This window comes from Phymastichus coffea, unplaced genomic scaffold (assembly GCF_024137745.1).
Source record: "Phymastichus coffea isolate CEN01 unplaced genomic scaffold, Cenicafe_Pcof_1.1 PCOF00155, whole genome shotgun sequence".
Taxonomy (NCBI): Eukaryota; Metazoa; Arthropoda; class Insecta; order Hymenoptera; family Eulophidae; genus Phymastichus; species Phymastichus coffea.
In genome coordinates, this window is record NW_026706966.1 from 382566 (window position 1) to 409783 (window position 27218).

Sequence of the window (27218 nt, forward strand, 5' to 3'; positions counted from 1 at the left end):
TTGACTGTTACTTATTCCGATAAATATCAGATTAACAATAATTTCAATGGCTTTGAATATATTCACTAATTATTTTGCATTTGATATCAAACTACGAGTATAATCTATAAAAAAAGATAATTTGACAAATAAGAAATCTAATATTTTTTATGTAATTACACGATTGCAACGGCGGCTTCGCGCAACGAGAAAATCGCTTATATAGTTCGATTCGCTATCTTTTTAAAAGTTATTGATCGAAGTAAAAGTATTTGTATATATTCCTGATGGTATCTAGCTTCTTCGAGTATTTCTAAAAATTCGATATTTACGTTTGTTTTATTAGAAATAATTATAATCTGAAAAACTGCGGAATGCGCAACTGCGGTCGATAAATATTATGAATTTTTGAAAATTACAATCTTCCAAAAATACGTTGTTTTTTTAAATAGCTTAAGAAGATGTATATCAGCTTTAACATTTTCATATTCATTAAAAGAACTTATAGAAACGATTTAGTGACGCAGCAACGCGCGATTGCATCGATTTTTAACCAAATTTTAGTCAATAAAAACTAAACAAAAAAAATTAAACACCGTAAGGAATACTTCAAGATTTCTTCATTATCATTGATCAACAACTTGTAGAATTCTAGTGAGTTGAATTAAATAAAGGCTTTTTTCGTTATGCAGAACCGTCTCTGAATACCATTTAGAAAGATAATGTCCTTAATATTGCGTTATAAATGAAAGTAGTACAATTATAAATCGCATAATAAGTTGTAAGAGCTCTGGCAATATTGTTTTAAAAAGTTTTATATAGTGCCATGATGTCCCGTTTGATTTTTCTGATGACGATCGTAAATAGAACAATGCAAAAATTACCTTATCACATTTTAGTCTAAAATAATTCTCGGGTGAAATTTGACAGCAAAACATTTTATTTCGCAGACATTCAATCGAGCAGCTCTTATTTTATGTTAATCAAGATCTTTATGCCAGCATAAGATTTATTCCACTATAAGAGTTTGCTCAAGTTTTTCCCGCGATATCCGTCGAATATAGCAAATTTCTGCATTTTGTTGTTAGAAGCGCAAGCAAAAGGATCTGAAACAGATTCTTCGTTGCCTGTGTTCTGCGAAATCGATCGCTTATTATAGAGCGCGCAATGCAATGCTCAGTGTACGCAATTAGCAAAGTAAGCGCAATAATCTCTTGCAGAAACTCATCGTTACACTCTCTTTGTTTGTTTTTTCTTGCGATGCTATTGTGCGTGTTTACGATTCGCGAAGCGCCCCGTGCGCGCCAGTGTCTGACTTTTTATTCTGCTGACGATTTCGTTTGTCTTGCTGATGGGGTAACTCAGAGCCTTTTTCCGTAGAGACGAGGGTTGTACTTCGTTCGGAGTGCAATCGCTCGTTTTGCCAAGATTTATTTACCTTTTCACAAACGAAATAAAACCGACGTGCAAGCTTGCTGTTATCTTTTTTCTTCTGTTATGCTACCAGTATAAATTAATTAGGTCAATATTGATCAATTGCATGAAAGATATCTGTCGCTTTGATTTGATAAATTTTTTATGAACTTTTCTTATATCAAGACAGAAGAATATTGACAATCTGTTATAATATGCACTAACTGTAAACAAAATGCTGGCTTCACATTTTTATTGCAGGAGTAATAAATATGATACGCAATGATTTTAATTATTCAGCTCGTGTCACATATTCGAACTTATGTAAAGAAAAAAAGTAGGTGATATTATTTTTATATTTTAACAACAAGTTTACTAATATTGAGCTTTAAAACAAATTATAACCCTATCTAATTCTAAAGTGTCGCAATCACAGCACTGAACCCCGAATCGAAAAAAAAATTTTTTTATTTACCGACGAAACAAGGGAAAAAAGAGCATCACCAAGTTCACATGAAACAGAAACAGGTAAAAAAAATACTCACGTGTATAATTTCGCGTTGTTTCACAGTTGGACTCGCGAAGCGCAGCGCATAGCTATGTGTACATCCGTCGTGCTCGCGGGTTGAAAGTCGTCGCGCGACTGTGCCGCGTATCCCGTGGGATCTGGCTTTTATGGGCCGCTCTCTCGCCTCTCTTGCCTCTCGGCCGTGCGGCTGTGGCTCGCCACTTACAAAGCCAACATTTGTACTTGCCAATTAGCTCGGTGTGCTGGGATTTCGTTGTTTATCGCTTTTAACGAATGCGCTTTACTCTTTACTCGCTCGCGTTGTTTTTTTTTTCACGGATGCAACGTTTGTTAAAGAATGCTGTTTCTAGATTCTTTTGTCGAAGTAGCTTTGACATTACTCCTATCAGTTAATTGTTTGAATGTGTTATCGAGCGTGAAATTGGTGCTGTAAAGGGCCTGCAAAATGCAACAAGTCATGGCGGGCCGCCTAGCGAATTATTTGGGGATGCGTGCACGCTTCCACGAACGTTCTCATCCGATCAAAGCGATATTTTAATCATTTATTGTCTTTTACATCTTGTCTCATATGGTTTATTGTATTTTCATTTCATTTTTTGAATTTCAAAATTTGAATTTTAAACAACAATAATGCTTGATCTCTACATATTGAAAATTTTGTTGCTTCGATTGAGATAGAAACATTGTATGACAGTGTAAGTTGATCGAATTTCATCGAAAATAATACCTTTTGCACTCACGCTATTTATACTAATTACAGCCTACGTAACTTTTCGTCTAGAGTCTCGAGATTGCAAATCTAGTAAAGCTAGCAATATCATTTATTTTTATAGTGACTATATTAAAGCAAGAGGATAAATTAAGAATATCTTACGCGACAAAACCTTACAATCCTATGTGTTTAAATTTAAACGTTTTAAGTGTGTAATTGTGACGTCACCCATAAGAAATACATTGTCGCTGAATTTAAACGTTTAGAAGTGTTTAAAATTGAGGACAATGTATATCTTATGGGTGACGTCATATTAAACGTTTAAATTTAAACACATGGGTTTACCCATATACTTATATAATTGATTATATACTTATATAATTGATGATGATTGAGTGTTATATACTTATATAATTGATTTATTTAATCGAAGGGAAAATATATTCATTTGTATAACATGGATTCGTTTTCCAGCCTCGCTGAAAATCTTTTGAAATAAAAATTACGATAACGAACCAGGTATGCCGATGATAAATTCATAATTTACGTTCATAATGTAATTTCTACTGAAAATTGGTAGATATTTTAATCATGTTAGCACAAGTTTAACGATGCGCTCTTGAGAATTTTTTTTAGCTTGATCAAATTACGAGTAATTTATTAAAATTATGTCTTTTTGAGATGTCGCCAATTCAAATTGAAAATGCTGTTGCTCCCATAGCATAATAAAACATAAGAGTACCGCAATCATTAGTGAGATTTGACTTACAATGGGATGAATATTAACATTTTTTTGCATTCACAAAATATTATAAAAATGATTTATTTCCAACAGGGTTGAAGAAACTATTTCATTCCATTACTTTAATTATAGCTACAAAAAAAAGATGCTATTGAAATTTTACGTAGCTTTTCTAAATAAAGCCGAAAAATCAGTAGAAATGTCTCGTTCGGTCATCCACATTCACCATTTAGCTGAACATCCGATAACCAGCCATCGATAACAAACTCTACCAAAATCTGCCTCACAGTTTCCCCGATGTAAACTCAGCGTAAGCAGTTACCATTGTTGAATCTGAAAGCTTGGCGATCGGAGCACAAGAGAGCGCAGCCTCCACATTGGGGATACATCAAGGCGCGGGCAGTACGAAAGTGGCGCGCGTTCAGTGCTCGGTTGGCCGCCGTGTTGGACGCACGACCGTAGGCGCGAGTGCAGCTTATAATACCTGGCGCGTTATTCTTTTTTTTTTGTTTTACACATGACGATCTTTCACAAGTGCAGTGATAGAGGCCTTGCACCAATGACGATAATTTGGGTGATGACGTGAAAAGCTCGATAGTGTAATTTGTTGTTGTTGCTGTTGTTGCAAAACGAAAGAAGAAGGATATGCGCGTGTAAACAAGTGTGTACGAAACAAAGAAGATCCATTTCGCGTGTGTGAGTTATAAATGGCCTCGACGGTCAATAACAGGCTGCAGCCAAGAAAACAATGACGAGGACCAAGCTCATTTTCATCCTCGGGCTTGCGTACCTGTTACGCGCCGAGTCCTCGCTACCCGATGCACCGCCAGATCATCAGAAGCCTGCGGGTACGCATGACTACCGCGGCATTGCATTACTCATTTCATGCTTTATTGTATCATAGATTTTTTATTTGATTTTTTTCATTCTACTACTGTATTTTTAATTTATTCCTTTTTCATTTTCATTTACCTTTTCTTTCCACTATACAGTTATTATTTTGTAAAAAAAGATCACACCTGTTTTCTCATTTTAAAGAATCGCTTACAATACGGAGCCTAACAATATAACTTGGGTTTGAAGTACTCGCTATTATCATAGCTTTACCCGCGCACTTTCATACAAAGCTTTGTTACAACACACTGCCATGAAATGTGGTAACGCTTGATCTAGTGGCTGACCATATTTGGCTTGTTCTACTGAATTTACCTGGAGAGAGATATTTCTCGGATTACGGTCGTCGAGTCGTGTAATGTACGTGTCCTTTCCGGCTATTTGTAAGCCCCCAGAACATAAACTGATGAACTAGTAGGTGAAACATTGGTCTTCCGTATGATTAACTTGAACGTAAGGCGTTCATTCATAAAATGATTGATTTTTGAAATCGAAGAGCATCGGAAAACAAAAGCGACCAAAGGATCTTTATCCAAGCAGTAATAAAAGAGTCAGCGACAGATGGCTATGCATCAGAATATAAAAATCAATTAGAAATCGACGGGGCAAGAAGTGCCTTTCCCAGCCGCACGTAGAGATCACCAGAAGTCTGTTGTCGACGTTAGCCGGAAATCGAATTTTCGTCGAGCGGGAGGGAGAAAAATAATATTGGATTCTCAAGCGACTCGCTGTGCCGCGTCGACACTTAGTTTCCTCTTTTCATTTCGAACAGCAATTCGAACGAAGCTTTTCGATTTGTAATGGGTTGCAAGCTTCGGGGTTAGGTGTATGCTGCATCACCACTCGATTATGCATTATTGCATTCCCACAGCTAAAAGCTCTTGGCTAAACATGCCCTCACATTAGTACATCATTTCGATATTATGTAGCAGTGTATTTACATTATTGAATGGTTGGTTAATGCTTATACTTTCCTTTTCTAAGGGAATTGAAGATAAGAAATTCTATTGGTGGTTGGATTTTGAAATTTAGACGTAAATACATTATCGGATTAAAATATTGTTGGTATTAATGATTGTACTGAAACATTTTGTAAATATTTTGCAGCAGGTTTTCCTAAAAACGAATATGAATTGCGGAATGAAGTGAAATAATAATTTATTTATGAAAATATTCGTTATCGAGAGATAGTATCTAGAGCCCGGATGTTAATTTAGGTTGATACGTAAATATGTTTAGTGTAGTGTACATTCTTGAATAGATCGATGAAACTGAATTTCAAAGCTATTGATGTGAATTTGAAGCTTCGTTCAATCCAGTTTCGCGCTGCGCATGTTAATGAAATCGTTGATGAGGTGATATGAGTTTCAACGTGAGACAAATTTGATGCAGGGATAAACCTGATTGTTACTTTTATTTTCAATCCATCGAAAAAATTAAAAATTAAATCATTTTCTGATCCAGTTTACAAAGCTCGTGTCTGCTCTTCTGTATTATTGCTTTTTAATTAAACATGGTCAATTGAGCATATCTTTTGCAATTGGCCCAATTACGAACAAAAACAAAAGCTTTCCTTCAATATGTTTGAATTGACATGAATAAAAAAATTCCATAATATTTCGAGATATTAATTTTTACATATTGTGTATGATATTATCAAAGGATCATTTGGGATATTTCATACGTAGCGGAAATTGACTTTTTTTATCATTAATAATCCATTTCTTATCAAAGAACATATTTCAAGCACATTATTCAAAATTGCAATAGCCGACTCAACGAATAAAGTAGAATGCGATTTGACAAGTGGCATATAACGAAAAATATTCGGCCGCGTATTGCATGAAAAAGATAAAACACAAGAGGAAATTTCACTCATCGTTTAGCCGCTGCGTTAGAGGGAAAGGTTGCTTCCGCGGTGTGCTCGCAGCAAAATCATAAACTGCACTTTTGCGAAAAAATCAACTTTCCGTTGCGCATACGAGTGGCTGCAAATTAACGAGAGAGACGCGCAACGCACAGGTGTTACGAAACCTATGTTCTCGCTCTCTTAACGCCAAATCGTTTTTTTTTTCCTTTTTTGATCGTTTTGCGTTTTTATCTCGCACGCTACGCTTTGATTAAAATTATTTTTACATGCTAGCCAACTGTAAATAATCGATTATCTGTGCTTTTTATTTTCAATTTGTCGACGTAGCGACAAAGTGTACATGCCGAGGTGGATTTTCTTTGCGGAATCTAAAGCGAGCTTTCAACTTTATTTAGAACCCAAGCGAGCGCGCGAGAAAAATCGATGCGGATTATTTTGGTGGGAGTGGGAGAAGGAAAAAGCTTTCTTTCGCGGCTAATATTTTAGTTGCGGTATTTTTTTCCCTGCGCAACTGAAGTTTCTTTACTCTATACCTTTGTGTTTTCTTTTATGCAGCGCCGGCTGTATTCGGTCAGATTTCTCATTCGGTGGATTACTTGGAAGTGAAATACACAGTCGGGCTATTGAGAAAGAATCTTTTTTCGAGAGATATTTATACTAAAAAAAATAACTAGAAAGCTATATACAAAAATTTAGCTGAAAATACCGAAAAAAACTTGTTTGTGTCCTTCGTTAGATACACGTTTATTTTTAAAATAATATTATTTTCTAACTGAGTACGTAGATTTTTGAGCTTCTTTTTTTCTTTTTAATTTGTCAACTATTCGGATTTAACGAAGCGGATCCTTTTTATATTCTACGAAAAATGTAAGTCAAATATATGGATAGTTTTTTATACTGCAGGGTTATGATTTTAATTCTATTATCCCGAAAATAACAAATTTTTTCGATAAAGTCTCTGATAATGTAGAAATACAGAAATGTAATAACGCGAAACGATTGTTATAATGTATTTCAAATCGTCCGTATTATTATTTTTTAATTATCATTTGCTAGTAATTATTGAACTATTAAAACGATATTATACATAACTTATATACTGACGTATACAGTTAAATGTTACTCATCTCTAGAGGCTTTTAAATGAAAAATGTTTATAAATGTCCGGCACGAACATCACGTTGAAATATTGCGTAAATTGTTAATGCCATAAAAGTATTTTCGAAAAGCTTGCTAAAAAGAATGAGTACAGAAACTTCTTTAGTTAAAACAAAATACGAGCGAAACATATACGCATGGAGAAAGAAAAAGCAGAGGCATATTAATTAGTAAAATTAGAACGTGCATTTATTAATTTATGCGCGGGAATAAAAATTTTGCAGTGAATTCATTAAACTCCCAATGGAGTCTCTCCTCGCAGAGAGAAAAAACTCACTTAATTACATACTCGTCAAAAGTAGGCCGTCGCCTGGGTTATAAAAATGGACTTTATTCGGGGAAGAAAACTTTCATCATTTCCCCTAGATGCCTTCTTTCTCTCTCAATTTTCCTTAAGTTACTATCAAGGGACTCGAGTGTGCTCTCGCCTCTCTTCTATTCCTTTTTTTCATATCCTCTCTATGATCGAGCAGCAATTCCGCAAAGTCAATTAGACACCGAGAGAAGAATTTCCACCCCCTTTGCTCGTGCTTCCTCTACCGCACGGGCCACATTAAAGAGAGGCTGCGGCCAGAGTGAGTCGCGTAATTAAAATTTCAGCTTGGGCCGAATCAATGGAGCAGCCCAGTTTCGTTGAAGTATGTTCCTTAATTTGAATTTCAAAATCTTCCAAATGACTTCGCGCAAAGTTTTGCCCGAGCGAACGCGTGCACAGTTGGCTAGCTTTGTCGAAAAAAAAGAGAGAGACGGTACCGGGAAGCTCGGTTATTGGCATACTTCGTCGGAAATTCGTCAGTGAATTTATGTATAGGACTGTAGTGTCGTTCGCTCGAAAACCAAGTGCTTTTGCTCTAATTACGAAAACCTACACGCTCGTGAGAATTGCCAGAGAATAGAGCTTGATATTTTGTCGTTGCTATTTATGAGTTTACGGTTAAAAATTGTAGTAGCCAAATTTGCAATAAATATACTCATTTATTTACCATGATACATTTCTGAAAATTCTAAATTTGTTACAAAGTTCATTTTTTCATATAAATAGTTTGATTGGTAATTGCGTGATTACGAATCCTTACAATCCAATCCCTTTGAATTATCCTTGGCTTCTTTAATTTAAGCTCGTGGCAATTGAATATTGGTATTACGAATTTATTAAAACTTTTGCAGTGGTACATACGGTCTGTTCATTTTCTCCACTGCAATGAAAGTTTCCTTGGACTTTTACAATCCCATTAAGGCTAGTTGAAAAAGTTTCGTATTTCCATTTCCCAATGAAACATTTATGAAAAAGTATTACTTCGTATAGCTACATGTTATTACCTCGATTATTGCGTTCGGCGGGCTGATTTAATTAAAAATTTTGGAATTTTCCTTTAACCTCGCATAAGGATATACGTAAGGCAAATAAATGAAGCCAATTGTTCCCGTTAGAGTGATCCTTCCGACTGTCTCCCGTGTAATCCTATCAGGAAACGTTCAGGCGTAAAACCACGTTGAACTCACTTGTAAAATCCGCTCTTATAAATTAACTCAGTCTCGCTGGTTTTCGCACCTCATAAAAAGGCCCTTTCGCCGCCGGTCCTGGCGCTGCCTCGTTGCTTCTTTATGATTCCGCGCTGAAATTTTCAAATCAAATAGCTTTTAGCTTACTAAAGGGCACTTGTAATTTTCCCTTAAGCCGGAAATTTTCGTTGAACTACCTTCGCTGACTTTTTTCGCCGCGTTGTGGAGGCGCAGTTAGGGGTTAAGGATGATCGAGTATAATCCGGTTATGGAATTGTAAAGGTCAATTAATTTACAAAATTTATCACTTAATCGCTATGTTGCAAAAAGTTGTAAAAGAAATGCGCGAAGGGTTGCTTAGATGTTTTTTGCATTACCTGTAACAAAGTGTCAAGTATCTGCTTTCTTTTATAATCGATTAGATAAGTTTAGTACTTATTGAACATGAAAACTATACGTAACATAATCTCAGAGGAAAAGGTGAAGTCCGAAACATTGGTTTATCAGACGAACGCTTAAATAGGAAATCGTGTGTTTTTTAACTACCAAAAATTTTTTTCCGGCCAAAAACAGCGCTCGATTTCTCGTGTCATATATGGCGATGCCAACGATTACGTAAAATTTTAGGAAAATTATTCGCGTACGCCAGTAGCATCGATAACAAATGACAAAATTATACGTGCGCACGAATCACACCTATAAAACAGGATCTCTCTCTCTCTCTCTCTCTCTCTCTGTCCCTCTCGTCCCCGCAAGCAATCATATATAAGCTATCTATAATAACAAAAAATAAAGAATCGATCGATATTTATGCCAAAGCCATGATACCGGTGAAAATCCGGCAACCCTCGTGTAAATTACGCTGCAAAAAAGAGGATAAGCTCTGACATTTTTCAACGGCGCCGACGGCGGAGCGTGAAAAAAAGTCGAATTAATATTCCACTCGTGCGGAGCTTTCGAATGCTATATGGAGAGGATCCGGATAAGGCCAATCGTCGCTCGCTTCTGAAATATTAATCTGGTGCTGGCGCGCTCAATCCTCATGTGGCCCGACGAGAGAGAGTGAGAGAAAGAGAGAGAGAGGGAGAGCGAGAGAGAGAGAGAGGGAGAGCGGGAGAGAGAGAGAGCTTTGTAAATTTCAATTCTACGCGCGCGCTCGACGCGATGATGGACGAAATGGTCGGCAGAGCTGAGATTAGGCCGCGGAGTTTATGATCGGCTGCGAGTATCAATGGGCCTCGCGACTTCTGCCAGTGGGATTCGCGAGAAACATTCCGATCGACAAAATCGAGTTTTCGTGTAAAACAAAAAGTTCGTTGTCTGAGCGAGCGCGCGCACTTCAAGAGCTAATGTCACGTATGATATCGAGTGCGGCTGGCTGCTCATACGTATTCCGATTCGTAACAAAGTGCTCGATCAAATTGCGGCGGTGGCCTCACTTGTTATCTCGTTCCGTGCGCGATAGTCACTATAGTACTTCGCTCATCAGCTTTGATCGGCAACATCAAAATGATTTTACTGTGTTGGCAATCAAGTGGAATTTGCTGGAATGTTATTTCAATAGGAGAGTCTATAAGGATTCATTTGGTCACTTGCTCATGTCATTACTCTTGACTCGTGAACTTTTCCAAACTTATTACTAGTATCTCTGATTTAAGTGTTCGAAGAATAATTCATTTACCCTCTTTTATAATTAATTCGAGCATGTCTAACGATACTATTCGAGTGAAGTCAAATTCAGCTCCATTCTAAAGTGCAACTGACGAATAGGATTTGTAATTGTTTGTGGCCCAAACAATTGGTACTAATGATTGATGTTTACGCTCACAGAGGTAGGACGCTGATTCATAACGAATCAAAGGGAATCAGACTAAATTCGTGAACTAGCGAGCAGCTAACGCTCGAGCTTTGAGGTATGTGATAGGAGTGTACTTCTATGTTGATGTATAATTGTGCGAAAATTGTATGGTAATTTGGTTTCTAGAGAGCAGATTCGATTATTATTTAATGAAAAATTGTATAACTGATGAAAATGATTCACGGGCATAACATGAGTTTCTTTTAATAATTCGACTACAACAGCTCAAATCTACGTATGCAGTTTGATCATATTGACATCTAGGTCCTAGTTACTACAAGGTAAATGTCAACAAACCAATGAGTCAATAAACCAAGCTTGCTTTGATCAATAACTGTACCATATGAAAGCTGCTCACTCGTAATATATTTACTTTCGAGTTTGAGCATTACAATATCCAAAAATTGCAATTCCCTTCGTGTAAATGACCAATCGATCTTTTTGAAGGTATAATATGAAAAATAGAACACGATGAAATACTGCGGCTTTGTTTGTCGATTAAACAGCGTATGAAAAAGGCGATTCGGACGTGGAGAGTTTAAGCAGCGGGCGTATCGCAAATATTTGCAAAAGCATAGTCGAATGAGCGATAAACAAACTGTCGGTTTGCCGAGTGCGGCAGAGTGAATAATGCCAGCGACGCAAGTAGCCTTTATGCAATTCTTCCAGATTTAATTGCAAACAATCGAGATCTGCACGTACAAAAGCGAGCTTCCGGCTGAAAAACTTTTATTCCGAATGAAATTTTTCAGCGGAGGAGCAGTGCAAATTACAGTCTAAAAAGCCACTGACCTCGAAACTTACCTCGAAGCTTCTCACTCTCTCTCTTTCCAAAGATTGGTCCGGCCAGCAAGCCATAAATCAGCCGCTCGAGTGCTCAAGGTGTATCGCGCGGCTAATTGACAAGGCTTGCGCGTCGAATTTATCGCTCTCCCCTCTGCCCAATTCACCTCATCCGATCCTTCACCGTATATCTATGATGAATGATTTCCAGCGCGGCTTAATGAAGCGGTGTTCGTTGGAATCCGCTGACTTTCACTAGCTACCATGCTATAGATTCCATCGTCGATCATCATGTTTGCGTGTCACTTGCTTCGAGATAGCGTTTCATCGCGTATTCGTGTACTTTTTCTTTATGCGACCTTTTGCAGACATTAGAAAAATGTGATTTTCCAGTAAATTAACATTGAAAAAGAAACGGTTTCACGTTAATACATTTGAGCAGTACGACAGTTTCACTGTACGTTGATCTGTTCCATTGGAGAGCATTCTTTTTTTATCTTTTTCCAATTTCACCCACATCGGAATTCATACACTTCAATTTCATGCCAATCAAACGTTCATTCCCTTCGTTTGTACGCGTACGTGGGAATAGTGGTATTGAAATTATTTTTCATTCTGTCTATGTACGCGCTGGGTCGTAATTAACGGATAATCGAAAAAAAGAAAGATTCACGAGCGTAGCATCGGAATTACCGCGCTATCCATTATTGGATGAAAAGAGGCGGAATTTCCAACAATCTTGTTTTGCTTATTTTGATTTTTCCTCTATTTATAAACAACTTCGCTCGATAGCAAGTATAAGCTTATATATATATATATATATATATATATATATATATATATATATATCGAAAAATAAAGTCACGTATGTTCGCGTGCATTATCGACAAAAAAGTTAGCTCTTCGAAACCGCGAAAATCAATTTCTGAAGTGTCGGATAGTTCGTACAAAATATAACGGGGTGGAGTTACGAGCTATCAAACTGGACACGTCTCAATTCACCGTCAGTCAGAAAATTTTTCGATGGGAGGGGAAGCAGAAAGCAGAGAAGCGAATTATTAAAAAATTCGCGGTGTAGTTCGTGGGTGTAAAATAAAAAAAAGAAAGGCAGTAGCTCTGTTCATAAAAAAAAAAAAACGTTATCGAGTTACGATGGACGAATGTGAGTGGGCAGTCACTATGACTTGCGGGCATTGACGGGGAGCTGCGAAAATCATATTTTCTCTGAGCTTTGTGAGCAACGCTCTCGTAATTTTGTATATGTCCCGAGGACCACATTGTGCAGACTGATATTTGAAAGATCGCAAATACATCCTGAGTTTGCTCAATTTAATTGGCATTTGACTTTGAGTCTCTTCATTGTAGAAATTTTTCTCCATAAATTTGCTTACAAATAATTGAAATATCCCCCTATTTACGAATCTTTACTTCAACATGAATTGACCTGAATAATTTTTAAACGCGAGATTTCATTTGGAAAATTAAAAATGAAACTTTTCCCAGCATCCTCATACAATTGATTCAGTTTTCGATACGAAATGAAAGGAAAACGTTCGACAAATATCTAATGTATTATTTAAACAATATATCCAATCGCATTATATATTTATATCTATAGAGTTCTACACATGTCCTTAAAAACCTGACTTGTATAATAATCCACTCACGTATATTTCACCCGACACAGACATTCGTATTTTACCGAATAAATTTTGGCTCCCTCAAAAAAAGAAAGAAAAAAATAGGTCGAAAACACAATACAAACGTCCTTGGTGGTCCTACGCCTTTTCCCCTCATACAATGTCGCGCGTCAATAAATCACACACAGCTCAAAATCGACGCGGCGACAAATGACTCGTCATTCTCTCTGTAACAAAGAGAGGGAGGGGGGGGGGGGGAGAGAAGAAGGATTTGCTATTCAAAACGTGCTGGATCACGTGTTATTTTGCAGGAGGCGGTCTGATCAATGGAGTCAGTGGCAAGCCACGAGAGGACACTAGTAGTGGCGGTAGTAAACCGAGGACGACGTCGACTAGTAGCGGCACTAGCAAGACGCATTTCGCCGACGAGGGCAGTGAAAACGTGACCGGGCTCGTTGGCCAACCAGCTGTGCTGCTCTGTCGGGTTAAAAACCTCGGCAACAGGACGGTGAGTAGCAGCGATTTGTCTATGCCTCCCTCGGTGCAACGAAAAGATACGCAAGCGCGCAGCCTGCCCCGACCTAACGTATGCCTTTGGCATGAATTTTATTGTGCTCCTATTCTGCTCCGGTTGATTGAAATATTTTTCATGGAATTTCAGCGAGACGAGGGGACGTGTGTATACTCTGAGATATGTTCCATATGGGCGGCGGTAGCTTTAAGGCCGTATATAATTCCAGCTATATCTTAGTCGGAGACACATACGTTGGCTCGAGCATTTTTATTTTGAATGTTCATTGGCACCATTGAAGCGAATTGCAATACTCGTAATTTGAGTAGAAGACCCTGCAATTAAGAGCGAAATTGAAACTTCATCGCGCCCACTTCTTAATGAATCGAGCGAATAACGAGTGTACGCGGATAAGAGGAATGGTTTTTAAAGTACTATTCAAGCAGTAAGCGTATTTTTTCTTGACTTCGTTAAGAAAAAATAAAAAATGTTCCTCCACCACCACCACCTTCAGCCGAAGCCTTAGCTTATTTAATGAATGCAATATTCTTAAAGAGACGCGGGGAGCAAAAAAGATGAAGTAATAAAGTAAAAAAGACGAAGAATAAATAAGGGCCAGAGAGCGAGAGAAAATAGCGTAAGTCTGCTGCGCGTGTTATTATATTGAAATCAAAAAGTTGAAGGCGCTTGCTGAAATTAGACTTTAATGTCTCGGCAGAGCGGAGAAGTGAATTATTAAAATAAGGAAAGCCAACGCAATTAATGCAAATCTGTCGGTGTATATACACGGACGTCGAGTTCAGCTTGAATTCTGTCGCTACTCAAACATTCGATCCACAATTTTTCTAGCGCCCGCAACGCCATAGTCGCAGTAGCAGTAGCAAGACGCAACTGCACTTAAAATTGAAAACTTTAGCCCTGCCAAATCAGGCGATAAATCACGGGTGCTCGCGCGTTGGGTCGCTCGCGCGACTTCAAGTTAATTCGTACGTGACTTTTGGCAGTGAATCAAAAAGAAAGTCCAACTTGCACTTTCGACTTTGCTTCTTTTTTCGTTCGTTCTTATCGACAAATTAACTCATACATATTTTCAAGCTTAAATCAAGTCGCTCGAGCGCGAGGAAAAAAAAGTTGGCACAGATTTTTGGAGCGGCAGTCGCACTGATCGAATCAAGACTTCTTTGTTCACATTCCGCTGGACAATTCAGCTCTCGCAAGTTATGTATGTATATACATCGTTTCGAGCTCGCCATACATCCAACATATCTGCATGGCAACTCTTGAGAGAGAATATTTCTGCCTCCGTAGGTGGAAGCTTCTTTCATTTCCGGTCGCAGCTATTTATCAAAACCGAAACTGCCATATCCAATTAAAACGATAAGGCAGAGCAGCGAAAAAATTCAATTTCCGCGAACGCGAGTTTTGCCGAAATAACGAAGCTGCGCGGGAAAGGATCTTCATTAGTTTACGAATCAGGGGCAGGGGGGGGGGGATTATTGGTATGCAGAGATGGTAAGAGATTTTTGGCGATGTATGTGTGGTCGATAAGCGACGTGTGTGTGTTGCAGGTATCCTGGATAAGAAAGAGGGATTTGCATATCTTGACGTCAATGGCGCTCACGTACACGAGCGACGAGAGGTTCTCGGTTATCGGTAACACCGAGACCTCGGACGATTGGAATCTGCGAATAGATTACGTGCAGCCGAGGGACGAAGGTATCTACGAGTGCCAAGTCAACACCGAGCCCAAGATACACAGGGCCGTCTATCTGCGAGTTCTAGGTGAGAGACAGAGAGCAGACGCGTTATATCCCCCTACTTTCTTTTTTCTCGCTTCCCCGATATTTTATATTCCAAAGCGCGGGGATGAACAGCCGCGCACTTTACATATCCTATCCTTTACATATCCTATGGGCTTTCTGATATATTGTCGGACGAAGATGTATAATCCGTTTGCACCCAATTTGCATGGCTTTTTATTTGACTCAGATCAGCATTTATTCCGTTATTTATTTGATATCGTAATCAAAATTTGGAATTTTCATTTGCTTGGCTTTCATTCAACCGCGGCTTAGCTGTCAAATACTTTTATTATTGTTTGCTTGCAATTGAAAAGATAGTGATTGAATGATCTGCAGGTACTTGAGTTTGAAGTTTATTGAAGAACAAGAAAAAGGTTCTGAGTACTGTGTATCTTTGACCGAATTCTCGGAATCGAAGATGTTGAAAACTAAGATTAAGTTCTCTTGTTACATCTTGTCTATTATAAAAAGAAAACCTGAAACCGGTCGAGAAAATAAAAGACCTTTAATAAAGTTTGACCTATGATCACAAGAATACGAATGTACAGTATGTATAACAATAGCTGCAACATTTCATTGTAAATTGAATTTTGGAAGTGCAGGGTTGATTCATCCGGGTTGCATTTTGTCGGCTAATTTCAACTACCTCGTTTGTTGAATTATTGCCAATAAATAACATATCTTTGAAGCAGTCAGTGAGCAATAAGGGTCCCATTGTCTCGAATTAATTCTCATTGTACTGAACGTTTGTCCAGGACAGTTAACAACCGCTTTAATCCGATTTTATTTCCTGATCGATATTACCTTTAATTGGGCCGTTACGCCTCATAATCCTACCCACCACCATTTTATTTCGCATTTTCGATCCCCTCGTGTGTAGGTTACCTAATTTTATTGCCCGTTAACCGGGATACTGTAGCTTCCGCTGTCGTTGATTTCATGAGTTTTTTGATGTCCCCCCTAGAAATTTTACGACTGGCGGTAAACATGAAAAAATTTATCAGGGATTGAAGACTATTTACTAAATAATGGACTTTGCTAGGTGGAATTTCAGGATTACTTATTCGACAATAAATCAGGAAGGATAAGTGAAATTACAAGAAGATAATTCACGAAAAATCGAAATTAAATGGAGAAGTGCCACGAAAAGTATTTTTTTTTATTTATTATTATTATTATTATCCCTTACGTATAACGCGTTGATACTACAATCCAATGTACATACCGTGACGATTGCCGTTAGAATCACGGCACATCCAAACAAGAATCTCTTCACGTCGTCACATTCTCGTCGAATAAGTAAACACAAACGTACACGTTAACGACAAGGCCACTGGCCAGTTTATCCCGATAGTCACGATAATCCCAGTAAAGGCAAAAAATATTCCCTAATCATATGTGTGTGTGTGTGGGTGTGTGTGTGTGTGTTGTCGTTGGTGGAAACACGCAAACAAAACGAACGCCCTCGTCCCACGAATCTCACTACATCTCCCTCAGGCGATAAAACCTTTCTTTGGTAAATGTGTATCCGCACAGACGTGTAGTATCTTGAAAAAATCTCTCGCTCGACACTAAATTTTTTTTACTTAACTCGATATAAACTTGTTTTTTTCCTTTTGCTTTTGATTTTCCACAGACGTGCAAGCTGAAATTTTAGGCCCCGAGGAAGTGTACGTGAGGAAAGGTAGTACTATCAGCTTAACCTGCATGGTCAACTCACAAGGCGTGCCGCCTAGCAACGTGACTTGGTACCATGCCGGCTATGTTATTGACTTCGACGGACCGAGGTATGCCTTTAGGTACATTCCACTTTTTTATCATTTTTATAGATATATCGATCTGTGTTCTCCGACTCCATTGATGCTCTCTTTTTTTGAGGCTCATTAATTTGCACGGGATCGTTATTTTGAAAGGAATCTTTTGTTTTGCCAATGCAAAAGCGAAATGAATGATAATTTTTGTAAGTAGCTTTGGAAGTGCGCTGTAATTAAGCTTGTGAAGCTTTGACGACTACTTCAGATGAAAAATTTGCAAAGAAAGGGATGCTCAAGTGGCACGATGTAATGAGGTCGTGTGTAGGATGAAAGCCTCGCGAGTTTTTCCTCCAAGGACTCGAATTAATTTTCTGAACCTGCCACCTTTTAGGCTACTGGATAAGATAATCTTCTTAAGCACTTGTGCTTCAAGACGAGTGATTTTTTCCACCTAATCTCCGAGAATAACGACAGTAAATTGGTTCGGCTGAGACGAAAAAATTACGTCGAGAAAGAAGCCTTATTATCGAGATTTTAACCTTTAATCTGCTCACCATAAAAAAAATCGTTTCACGTCTAGTTAACTATGTATAGGTTTCGAAATACCTATTCGTTTTATTACCAACTCCCACGTGAGGCATTGAAGACTTAATGACCGTAAATATAGTGCATGCTAAGCCTTCGAAAACGAGCTGCCTTTATCATTTTGTAAGATCCTAATAAAACAAAGACCAAAATTATTTTCAGTATGGAAATACAACACGTGCGTACATTAAACATTTTGCAAAAATGAGTCAAGCTCTCTCGGGATTCCGTTATTAAAAATACCTTGATCGTAAAAATGTTGAATAATAAAGAGCGTACATATTTGGAATTTTCAGCTAAATGTTTAATAAGTTTCATTTTTCAATACTACAAATTTACCTGCGCTATGGTTTGCTGACATAAAGTTCAGAAAAGTATATACTCGAGCTAAAATAATTATAGCAGAATTTTCTTCGCAAAATCAACGAAGCAGTAATTAAAAGTCGTTTGACTTTATAATTGACATGTATTAAACAGCGCGCGAAAAGTATGCTACATTATGACTCGCGAATTAATTTCCGGTGCTCAATTTCTCTCTCGTGCTTCATTAAATTGAAATAAAGAGCGTAGCAGAGAGTATAAATATGTCGAAGGTGTATATATATGTATATGTACATGTGTAGGTTTCTCGGAAATACTCGGTCGAGCGCTCGTTCTGACAATGAAGTTCGACTTAAGTTAGCAACTTTACACAGCAATTGTTTCGGTATCTTTATGGCTGCCACTAAAGCTTGAACAAAGACACTATAAACTTAGTTTGCGACACTTTCTTTCTTTTCACAAGAAAAAACTTTTGCATAAGTAATTTCGATACTTAAACGATCCATCTGAGAAGAGAATAACGTTCAATGCCGTTTATAGCAGCAGCGATGAAATGCACTTGCACAATCGCGAGACAAAAAAAGAAATGTGGGTCAATCAATAAAAGCCAACAAAGCAAACAAGCCACTTTGTAAACATGGCAAATTTCGTAGCTCGCACGACTCCTAATTCCGACAGCCTGTTTATTCCCTCGAGTATACGACGCCTGCGATGGGAGGTACGAATGACAAAGGTGTAATCGATATACCGACGTGGTAAAAATCTTCAGAGAGCGACACACATACACACAGAACAGGCTTTCGGGCCGATAAAGTTCGATTAAGCAGGCAACTTTTCAGAGAACTGCGCTGCTCGCGACTGTCCCCGAGTGTTTTACGGCCACTCTCTATCACAAGGGAGAGAGAGATAGAGGGAACATTCAAATTTCAAAGTAGCGATAAATCCCAGTATGTCGCCGCGCTATGGTAACAAAGCATTTTCTCTCTTTCGCCTCTAATACGATAATTTGTTCTCTCGCGGGCTTTTTCTTCGCATAAACAAACCCGTCAATTTGCGCGGGTTCCGCCACTGAAAATTAGCTCGAGTGTGCCTACTTTGACAATGGCTTGTTTTAGTCATTCAAGCGTTAAGCGACTTTCTAATTATCGGAAATTGCGTTGGCGCGCCTCGTTATGCTCCGCCGGAATTCGATCGCATTCGGCGTGCTGACGAAAGAAAAGCGAATTTGCCGCGTGACGTGAAATATACACCTTTCGATTTGGATTTTGTTTTAAGCTCTTTAATAACGGTTATATATTTGGCAAGAGCTGAAGAAAGAGAGAGAGAGAGAGAGAGAGAGAGAGAGAGAGAGAGAGAGAGAGAGAGAGAGAGAGAGAGAGAGAGAGAGAGAGAGAGAGAGACGAGAGATATTTGTCGGGAGCTCGCAAATGACATGCTTTAAATTCTTATGACCTCGTTAAATTTTCTTGAATACGCCCGTAGCCCGCGCGCGCGCGCTTGCCTTTCTCAAATAAAATGTGAAATGTGGCCTTTGTGTAAAATAACTCCTCGTGCAAACACGACGCGAGCGCTCTCGCGCAGCGTCGTATCATTCCAAGTTTTATTATGCACTTTGCCAACGATTCAAACCATTATTCGGCGTATTTCAATTTTGTGGTCTCAATGTTTCTTTCCCTTCTTCTCCTCTTGTTCTGGGCTCCAGTCGACTTCAATTAAAAAGCAAAATTATTAGCACTCATTATTTTTTTCATTTTTGAAAAAGAAAGATTACGACCTTTTCTTGTGATTGGTAAAATTATTGTTTTTTTCCACTTCAAAACTTTTCTCGGGTATGAAGTGCTGGAATTTTCACTTTTTTAATCACTTGAATCTGCAAAAAATACATTCAAGAACTCGTTCAAAATATGAAAGTTTTCAAGCCTCGTACTACGGATGAAATTTGCCAGACACCACAAGAGAGGTAATATTCCAAGTTTCAAGTTTGAACTGCTCTATTACATGACGGGCTTTTTGTCACAAATTTTATTCGAGCTAAATTATCTACTGCCGTGTAATTGAAGCGCATCTCATCCAGAAATTATATAGATGAAACTACACGTTCTCACGGTAAAACCGACAAAGGAAATATAATAAATACGTAACAACAATTTAGTGTACTAATCCCTTTTCGGCACATCCGATAAATGACGATAACTCAAGCTTTTCTGAAAAAAAAAATAAATAAATAAAAATGGAGGAGAAAAGAGAGAATCAGTTGCGAGCAGAGAATGCCAATAAAGACAAGAAAAGGAAACAAAGATAATAATGATAGCACATGCACTTTTCGCGACAAAACTGAAAATTTGCAGAGGCGGCGTATCGTTAGAGACTGAGAAGTCAAAGGGTGGCACGACCTCGAAGCTACTGATAACGCGAGCCTCCCTAGCAGACAGCGGTAACTACAGCTGCGTCTCGAGCAAGGCAGCTCGTGCTACTGTCGTCGTCCACGTGTTAAACGGTAAGTGCTCCAAACCTCAAACCCCTCCATTGTCTCTCAAAGCCTTTGTGCGTTGTACTGTTGCCTCGGTCCTCCCCCTTTGTAATTGTCTTGATTATTTTTAATGGACACCCACCTTGACTGCGCGAATTATGCGAGTTAGATGTTCTAGACGTGCTAACACGTGTAACGACTGCGAGTAATCGAGCGATGTATATGTATATGGAAAACCAACGAGAACAAATATTGCATTGTAATTCATGACGACCCAACCGTTTCACCTGTTTGCTTTTAGCAATTTATTCAGGTTTTCATGAATAATTAAAGCTTCTCGCGCACAGGCTGATCGAAAATTTGCATGGTGATTGCTAATTATCGCACATACTGTGAGCGCTTATTGTTAATATTTTTAATTAATTACCGCATAAAATTCAACACCCCTTCACAATCAGCACACGAGAATTGGAATTAATTTTTCAACGGCAGTGGAATCGAGACTAGTTGGGAAAGGCACTCTATTGATGTGTTCTCTTTCTCGCGCACGACGATATATACGTACATTCGCGATAAAAAGCGGACAGCCGTCGGAGAATCCAGCTTGAAAAAACCTGAAAGAAAAAAAAATTTCCATATTTCTCCAAGTGCACATCTTGATACAGTCACAATCTCTCGCAGACGAAGTATATAGTTCCTTTCTCATCTCTCGCTTTTCTTTCTCGATTTTTAGTCTCTCCGGGTCTATGTATATTTGCATTTCACTCTTCTCTCGCGTGCTTTTTGCCGGGTGGCGCTGTTAGCCGCCGCCTCCTCGGAATAATGGATGAATTTTCGACACCAACCTGCCGCGTTTTCACGCTATATAGTAATCACTTTTGCTTTAATTGCGCGCGAATCGCGCTTGCGCGCCAGCAAATAAAAGCAAACGTTAATGCTCCATGTCCCGCCCTCTTGGAGTGCACTCTCGCATTAAATATTTGCTGTAAATACTACTTAAATTAATTTGCCCTGTACGCTACAACGGGCCGGTTTAAAGCGTGCTAATTGATTTGCACTTTTTGCGCGCCAAAATACCTCGTCGCTGATTTTATTTCAGAACACCGTTTTTTTTTTGCAAACCTGCGCCTGATTAATAAGATAATCCGTTGCGAACGATCACTTCTGACCACAAATGCACTTGTACTACTGCAAAGTGCATTCGAGTATTGCAAGCGTCAAAAGTTTACGTTTGCATCTCGTTATCAAACCCTTCGCATACTTACCAAGCTTGTCCGAGAACAGCACCCCACCGCGGCGCAATAACCAAGCTAGGTGGGCAAGGTAACATAATGCATCACCGACTCTCGAGGGAAAAACTGAGAAAGTTTCTCTGATACCGCTGCTACTCAAAACTCACGTACTAGCTAGGTGCGTGATTGCCTTGGATGTTCGCACGGGGTATATCCAAACCTTAATTGCTCCGAAGCGAAAGAGAGAAATCGCTTTAATCAGTCGCGTTTAATGAGATTTATTTCTTGCTTTTCGCGAACACTTCCCGTTTAATTAATCGTGTGCGGCCTTTTTGTTTTATTTGTTACCTTGTTTGATCAGGAAGGGGCTCTCATTTTCTTCTTCTTTTAAGTTCGATGGGAACTAATTAGCGTATATTTTTTTTTCTTTTGATCGGAGGAATTTTATTTTGAAGTGTACATCGGGAGTTTTTACACTTAATTAAATTCACGTGTTTCGAAACTTATTACGTACTCGACTTAATGAGCTCGTTATAACACGGTATATTTACGGAAAAAAGAGTGTGCATGGATCAAAATTACGATACATGAGCTGGAATTAAGTACATTAAGCGATTCTTTTGGGTATTTAAGTTTTCGTATGCACACATACAAATACACACACATATTATTTTTCCTATGATAAAAAACGAAATTTTTAACGAAAAAAACTTTTCTTACATGGAAAGTTTCTTCGATACAATTTTCTCAATCATCTCAATAAACGTAATCGTAGAAGCTTTGTGTACATACGCAAAACTCGTCGGAATGGTCGGAACTTTCAAATACGTCTGAATACATCTCTTGTACTCACGCGCTAACTCTGAAAATCGTCGCGATCTATTCCTAAGTATATATCGCTCAATTCCTCCTTGTCGCAATTAGCGTTTAAAAATAAATGATCAATTCATCCCACCTCGTATAAACATTGAACGAGAGGGGGGATGGGGGGGGGGGGAGCAAAGCAAGGCAAAGTTTCTTTAGAGCTGAAAGGTAACGGCGTAAAAAAAGAGTTTTCGGCAGTGACAAGCGCCTCGCTAACGAGCGTCTTGGCTTCAGCCGATAATGAGCATCCGGTTTGACTGTCTGCGTTCTGTTTCTCTGTGTGAATTGCAGGCGAGCATCCGGCAGCAATGCAACATGGAACTGCTGTCTCGGGATCAACGCCCAGATTGCTACTGACACTGGTGCTCCTACTGCTACTGGCGCTCATGTCGAGGTGAAGCGTGGAAAGTATATACATGCCGTTGCCTACTACCGCTGCTGCTGCTCTGTGTGCGTGGTGCGACTGACGGCCCCTCTTGTCTACCGTTGGTTTTGCCTTTGACTATCTCATCCGCGACACACGCGGCTTTGGCGTTTTACCTCGGAGCGTGTTGCGAGTACGAGTATGTATTGGCTGACGAGGTAAAAGACGGCAATTTGATGCGAAAGTAATTGGGCTGTAACGAGCTGAGATTCTATTCCAAAGAAACGGACAACCATTCATAAGTCGCTGGTGATCAGACGTTTCAATTATATTTGACAAATACGGATCAGTCTGTTCAGCTAGAGCCCTATTGTTAATTTTCCAATGACAGAGACTCGTGTATCGATCTCTGGCGTGTTATTACGATGATAGAAAGTAGCTCCCAACGTAACAGAAATTTCCATTATATCGAAAATACGTAATGAGGTCGTATTTTTTGTTTTTATTTTTTTCAAAAGATATTTTTTCAAAAGATACAATGTCGAGTAAAACGCAACAAAGAAAAAATAAAAAAAAAAATTTCCGTTGTTTTATTTTACCATTACGCTCGCGTATACGCGGTAAACATTTCATTCCACTTTTATTTACCTCCAGGGCGCCGTCGGCACATTTAAAAATACACCGCAAGCCGTTGAAAACTAGCGCACGTGCGTTTTATAGATACACACGGCGGGCTGCGCCCTCGATAAACAGGGCTACGAGAAGTGGTGTGTGGCAATGGCTTTTCTTAATTAGGCGTCGCCGTGCGCGCACTAGGCTTATATATTCAATTGGCCGGCAGCTCTCCGTACGCTTTAATTAAGACGACACTGTGTACACGGCGACAATTAGCACGAGGGCGCGTGTATCGAATGATCCCTTTTTATATCTGCATTTATTTTTTTTACACGTATAGTTTCTCCTGCAGCACAGAGGATGGTTATGGCACGAGAGGAGCTCTCTTTTTTTTTTCAAGTTGCTAAGAGCTTTTACGGGACAAGTGAAGTTCTTTTTCTCTCTCTCTCTCTCTCTCTCTCTCTCTCTTTATGGAATTACTCTCGCTCGACGGAAGGAGTATCGGGCGTGGTGGATTTTTATACAGTGGAGCAATTTGATTATTCTTCTTCGAAAAATCTATCGGAGTACGCTTTTCGCTCTAGATTGATCGAAGCAGACAATTTAATCCTACGAGGTAAAGGGATTTTTCGTGCGCAATATGAGCAGATTTAATACTTGGAATTTCATGAAAGATTTTTCTTTGGCTGCACATTTAAGTCACTATATGTATGTGAAATCCCTTTTGATAAGTTTTAAAATGGTATCTGGATTTCACACGCTCGGTTTGAACGTTTACGACCGACGAGCAGAATGAATCTACGTGAAAACTCACGAGACGGATAATCATACTATGCCAAGATCTGATTGTCGCGCGGGAAATAAACAGAGAGATAAATTGCGTGGCGCTAGAGAGTCGCCAAAGTCAGTTACTTTCAAATGGTCGCAGCGCGAGGTTGAAACGTGCAGTAGGTGTCGGGGCGCAGTTTCCGCAGTGACCCACGAACTCTTGCACTGTCGCGTTGAGCCGAGAGAGAAAGAGAGAGAGAGAGAGAGAGGGAACTTCTCTAATCACATTGCAACTTCAAATAGCTTCAAATAGATCACGTGGTTGGCGGCACGTGACGTCGCACACACTTTCCAGCCGATAATTCGTTTGCCCCATTTCATATAAATTTCCAACTTTGACGTATTTACCATTGGTGCATCTCGGCCGTTCGTGCATCATCGATTAGCGCAAATTGACGGCAACTCGGCCAAGTTTGATAGGCTTTGATAATGCGTTTACAAGTTACACCGCGAATTCGGTCAGTTCAATATTGATTAGTTTAAAATTGCCGGTATAGCCGTTATCTCGAGAGTCTGCGTGGTTTGGAAACTTGACTCGGGTGCACAGCTTGCGTTGAAATTCGATATTTGATTGAAAAGTTCGATCGAAATACTACGTTTTACTGCATTTTACGCTGATAACCAATTAATAAGCAGGAATCGTATTACTCGGAGTGGCGGACTAAGTATGAAATTCGGAAAAGCTCTTCTCGCAACAACAATGGGGCTAGAAATGCTAACAATACACTGACGCCTATTAAAGCAAGCCATTTACTTTCAACTCCATATACCTTCTTATATACCGTCGGCCATCTGCGTTTCCTCGGCGAAGCGAGTTAATTTGCTATGCAAGCACGAAAAAACAGACAAAGGCCTATATCCAGCGAGAGAGATAGATAGATAGATAGAGATAGAGAAAGAGAGAGAAAGAGAGTGAGAGAGAGAGAGAGAGAATCGAAGGGCAAAACCAGTAGTAACAAAACAACAAAGGGGAGGGAGAGAGAAACTCGGTCGTTCCTCTCTGGACAAAAGCGGAATATTCCTCTCGACGACCAAGCAACTCTCTCTTGCTGCCAAGAGGAAGAGGAAGAAATTCTACCGCTGCTCCCTCCCTCTCTCTTACTTGTAAATAATCGCGGCTGTAAGCTCTATCTCCATTTTTTCTATGCGTGACTGTTGTGTGTGCGCGTACTTTTGTACCGAGATTCAGTAACACGAACGTCTCCCTCTTTTTTTTATCTCGATGCTCACATGGCAAAAGAGAACATGGTTCGGTTTGATTGAAAGCGCAACATATTACCGAACGACCATTGCATTTTTCGTGAGCTGAATTAAAAATGTAATTTTCAATCGACTGGAAGTGCAGAGAAAAGAGCTTGTGTGCGTGCACGTGCATTGGCGTGTGTAAGTTTGTTTGTGCTGCATAATTGTCACCGCCGAGCGCTCGCTCGCGACCATTCAAATATATATCTTCGGTTATCGATATTCAATGACGCGCAGCAGCGAATGAGGTGCGAAATGGAAACACACACCTAGCAACGTGACGTTGCCGTTTTTTTTTCTCGTTGCGCCGAGGCCATTTTCAATTTTCCAGCGAATAACAGCCAGATTTAAGATAATCAATTCGGTTGGCGCTCGATCGCCGTTTTTCCGAGCTGGCCACTTTACAAATAGAGGTATTGCGACATTACACCGACTCGCTTTCTTCGTCACACGACTCGTAGTCGGTCGAGCGCGAGGAAAAAAGGAAGCTCTCGCTTTTCATCGTCTAAAAGTCAGAAAAAGGGCATCCGACTCGAAATGTTTTTTCCTCGCTTGCCTGACAAAGTAACGCGCGACACTTGCTAAATTAAGCGAGTCCAACTGCCTCTCCTTCATTTTTAATAAAGGCCGTATTCGGGACGCGATAAATCTAAGCGAAATTTACTTCAACATCTTAATCACCATAAGTGGCGACGTAATTCTCTCTCGGCTGCGCGAGTCTCTCTCTCTCTCTCTCTCTCTCTCTCTCTCTCTCTCTCTCGGTTGTGTATTGTGTGCGTTATTTACGCGCTTGCGCTTCCGTGGCGCCGCGATTTATAAGCGCTTTGGCAACGAGAAAAAAAAATCTCACTAATGCGCACTCACCCAACAACTCGTTCTGTGACTTCGTTTCTTTGCGAGCGCCTGTGCGTATGCGTTAATGACGTTCGTGTTGCGTGAAGTTCAGTGCATGAGTGCGCGTGAAATATAAATAGACGTAGACGTATGAATAATCAAAGTTGAAATCAAATTTTTTAACGGAACCTTAAAGAAAATAAATGAATAATCAAATCTCAAGTAATGGACATAGATGAAAGATATTGTTACAATCGCTTCATATCACTTGTTTTCGTTAATTTTCACGAATCATCTGACATTTCGCGCAACGAATGAATTTCGAATCCTTTTTCTCCTGTGTTCACGGACTCTCGCGCAGTTACATATAGTTTGTCGGAAAGTAAAATAGAAATAACATACTGCGCTATTGTCGAGTCGAGGATTATCTTTGAAATCGCAACGGGTTATAACGAGTTAAGCTTTTTTCCAAGAGACGACCATTATCTCGTTAGTGTACCAACGAATTTTTCGTTCTTAGTTATTGCAAGGACGAAAATGAAATATTAAGAAAAAAAAAGCTACGAATTGTTATGTTTGCGTACGCGAATGAGCGACTTAGAAACCAAAATAAAAGAAATTTGAACGTTGGTAGGATTTGTTTGTAAATATGTATGATGTGTTTTTCCGCAAGCGTCGTTAATTATTTAAAACTATACTTAGATTAAGGGGGAAA

At 39.2% G+C, this 27218-nt stretch overlaps 2 protein-coding genes across 7 annotated transcripts in view; one reads left to right on the top strand and one right to left on the bottom strand.

The window, feature by feature from the left end:
* Positions 1–27218, bottom strand: part of LOC131672622 (lachesin-like) — a 49165-nt gene that overhangs the window by 14320 nt on the left and 7627 nt on the right. For 3 of the 5 annotated variants that reach the window (XM_058949979.1, XM_058949978.1, XM_058949982.1), the window contains exon 1: positions 1938–2027. The exons of 1 other annotated variant lie outside the window; for it this stretch is intronic. The gene's annotated coding sequence lies outside the window, so the exon portion shown is untranslated. Of the gene's footprint in view, positions 1–1937; positions 2028–16985; positions 17024–27218 lie in introns of those variants that run through there. One more of the 5 variants, XM_058949980.1, reaches the window with a different exon arrangement.
* On the top strand, positions 3819–26383 carry LOC131672623 (zwei Ig domain protein zig-8-like). Of its 2 annotated transcripts, none has more exons than XM_058949984.1 (6): positions 3819–4223; positions 13393–13589; positions 15161–15374; positions 17031–17193; positions 20403–20551; positions 22912–26383. In XM_058949984.1, exons 1-6 carry the CDS (start codon positions 4124–4126, stop codon positions 23016–23018), a joined length of 930 nt encoding a protein of 309 aa, XP_058805967.1. In that variant the 5' UTR covers positions 3819–4123; the 3' UTR covers positions 23019–26383. The 2 variants fall into 2 exon arrangements, with proteins under 2 accessions (XP_058805967.1, XP_058805968.1); XM_058949985.1 differs by having other exon boundaries at positions 17031–17181.

What these genes read in the sequence shown, in the direction of transcription:
- LOC131672623 (XM_058949984.1), top strand. Translation starts at nt 4,124, where the DNA reads ATGACGAGGACCAAGCTCATTTTCATCCTCGGGCTTGCGTACCTGTTA. An exon ending in AGATCATCAGAAGCCTGCGG is followed by an intron (nt 4,224 to 13,392) that starts GTACGCATGACT and finishes GTTATTTTGCAG; the next exon opens with GAGGCGGTCTGATCAATGGA. An exon ending in CGTCTATCTGCGAGTTCTAG is followed by an intron (nt 15,375 to 17,030) that starts GTGAGAGACAGA and finishes GATTTTCCACAG; the next exon opens with ACGTGCAAGCTGAAATTTTA.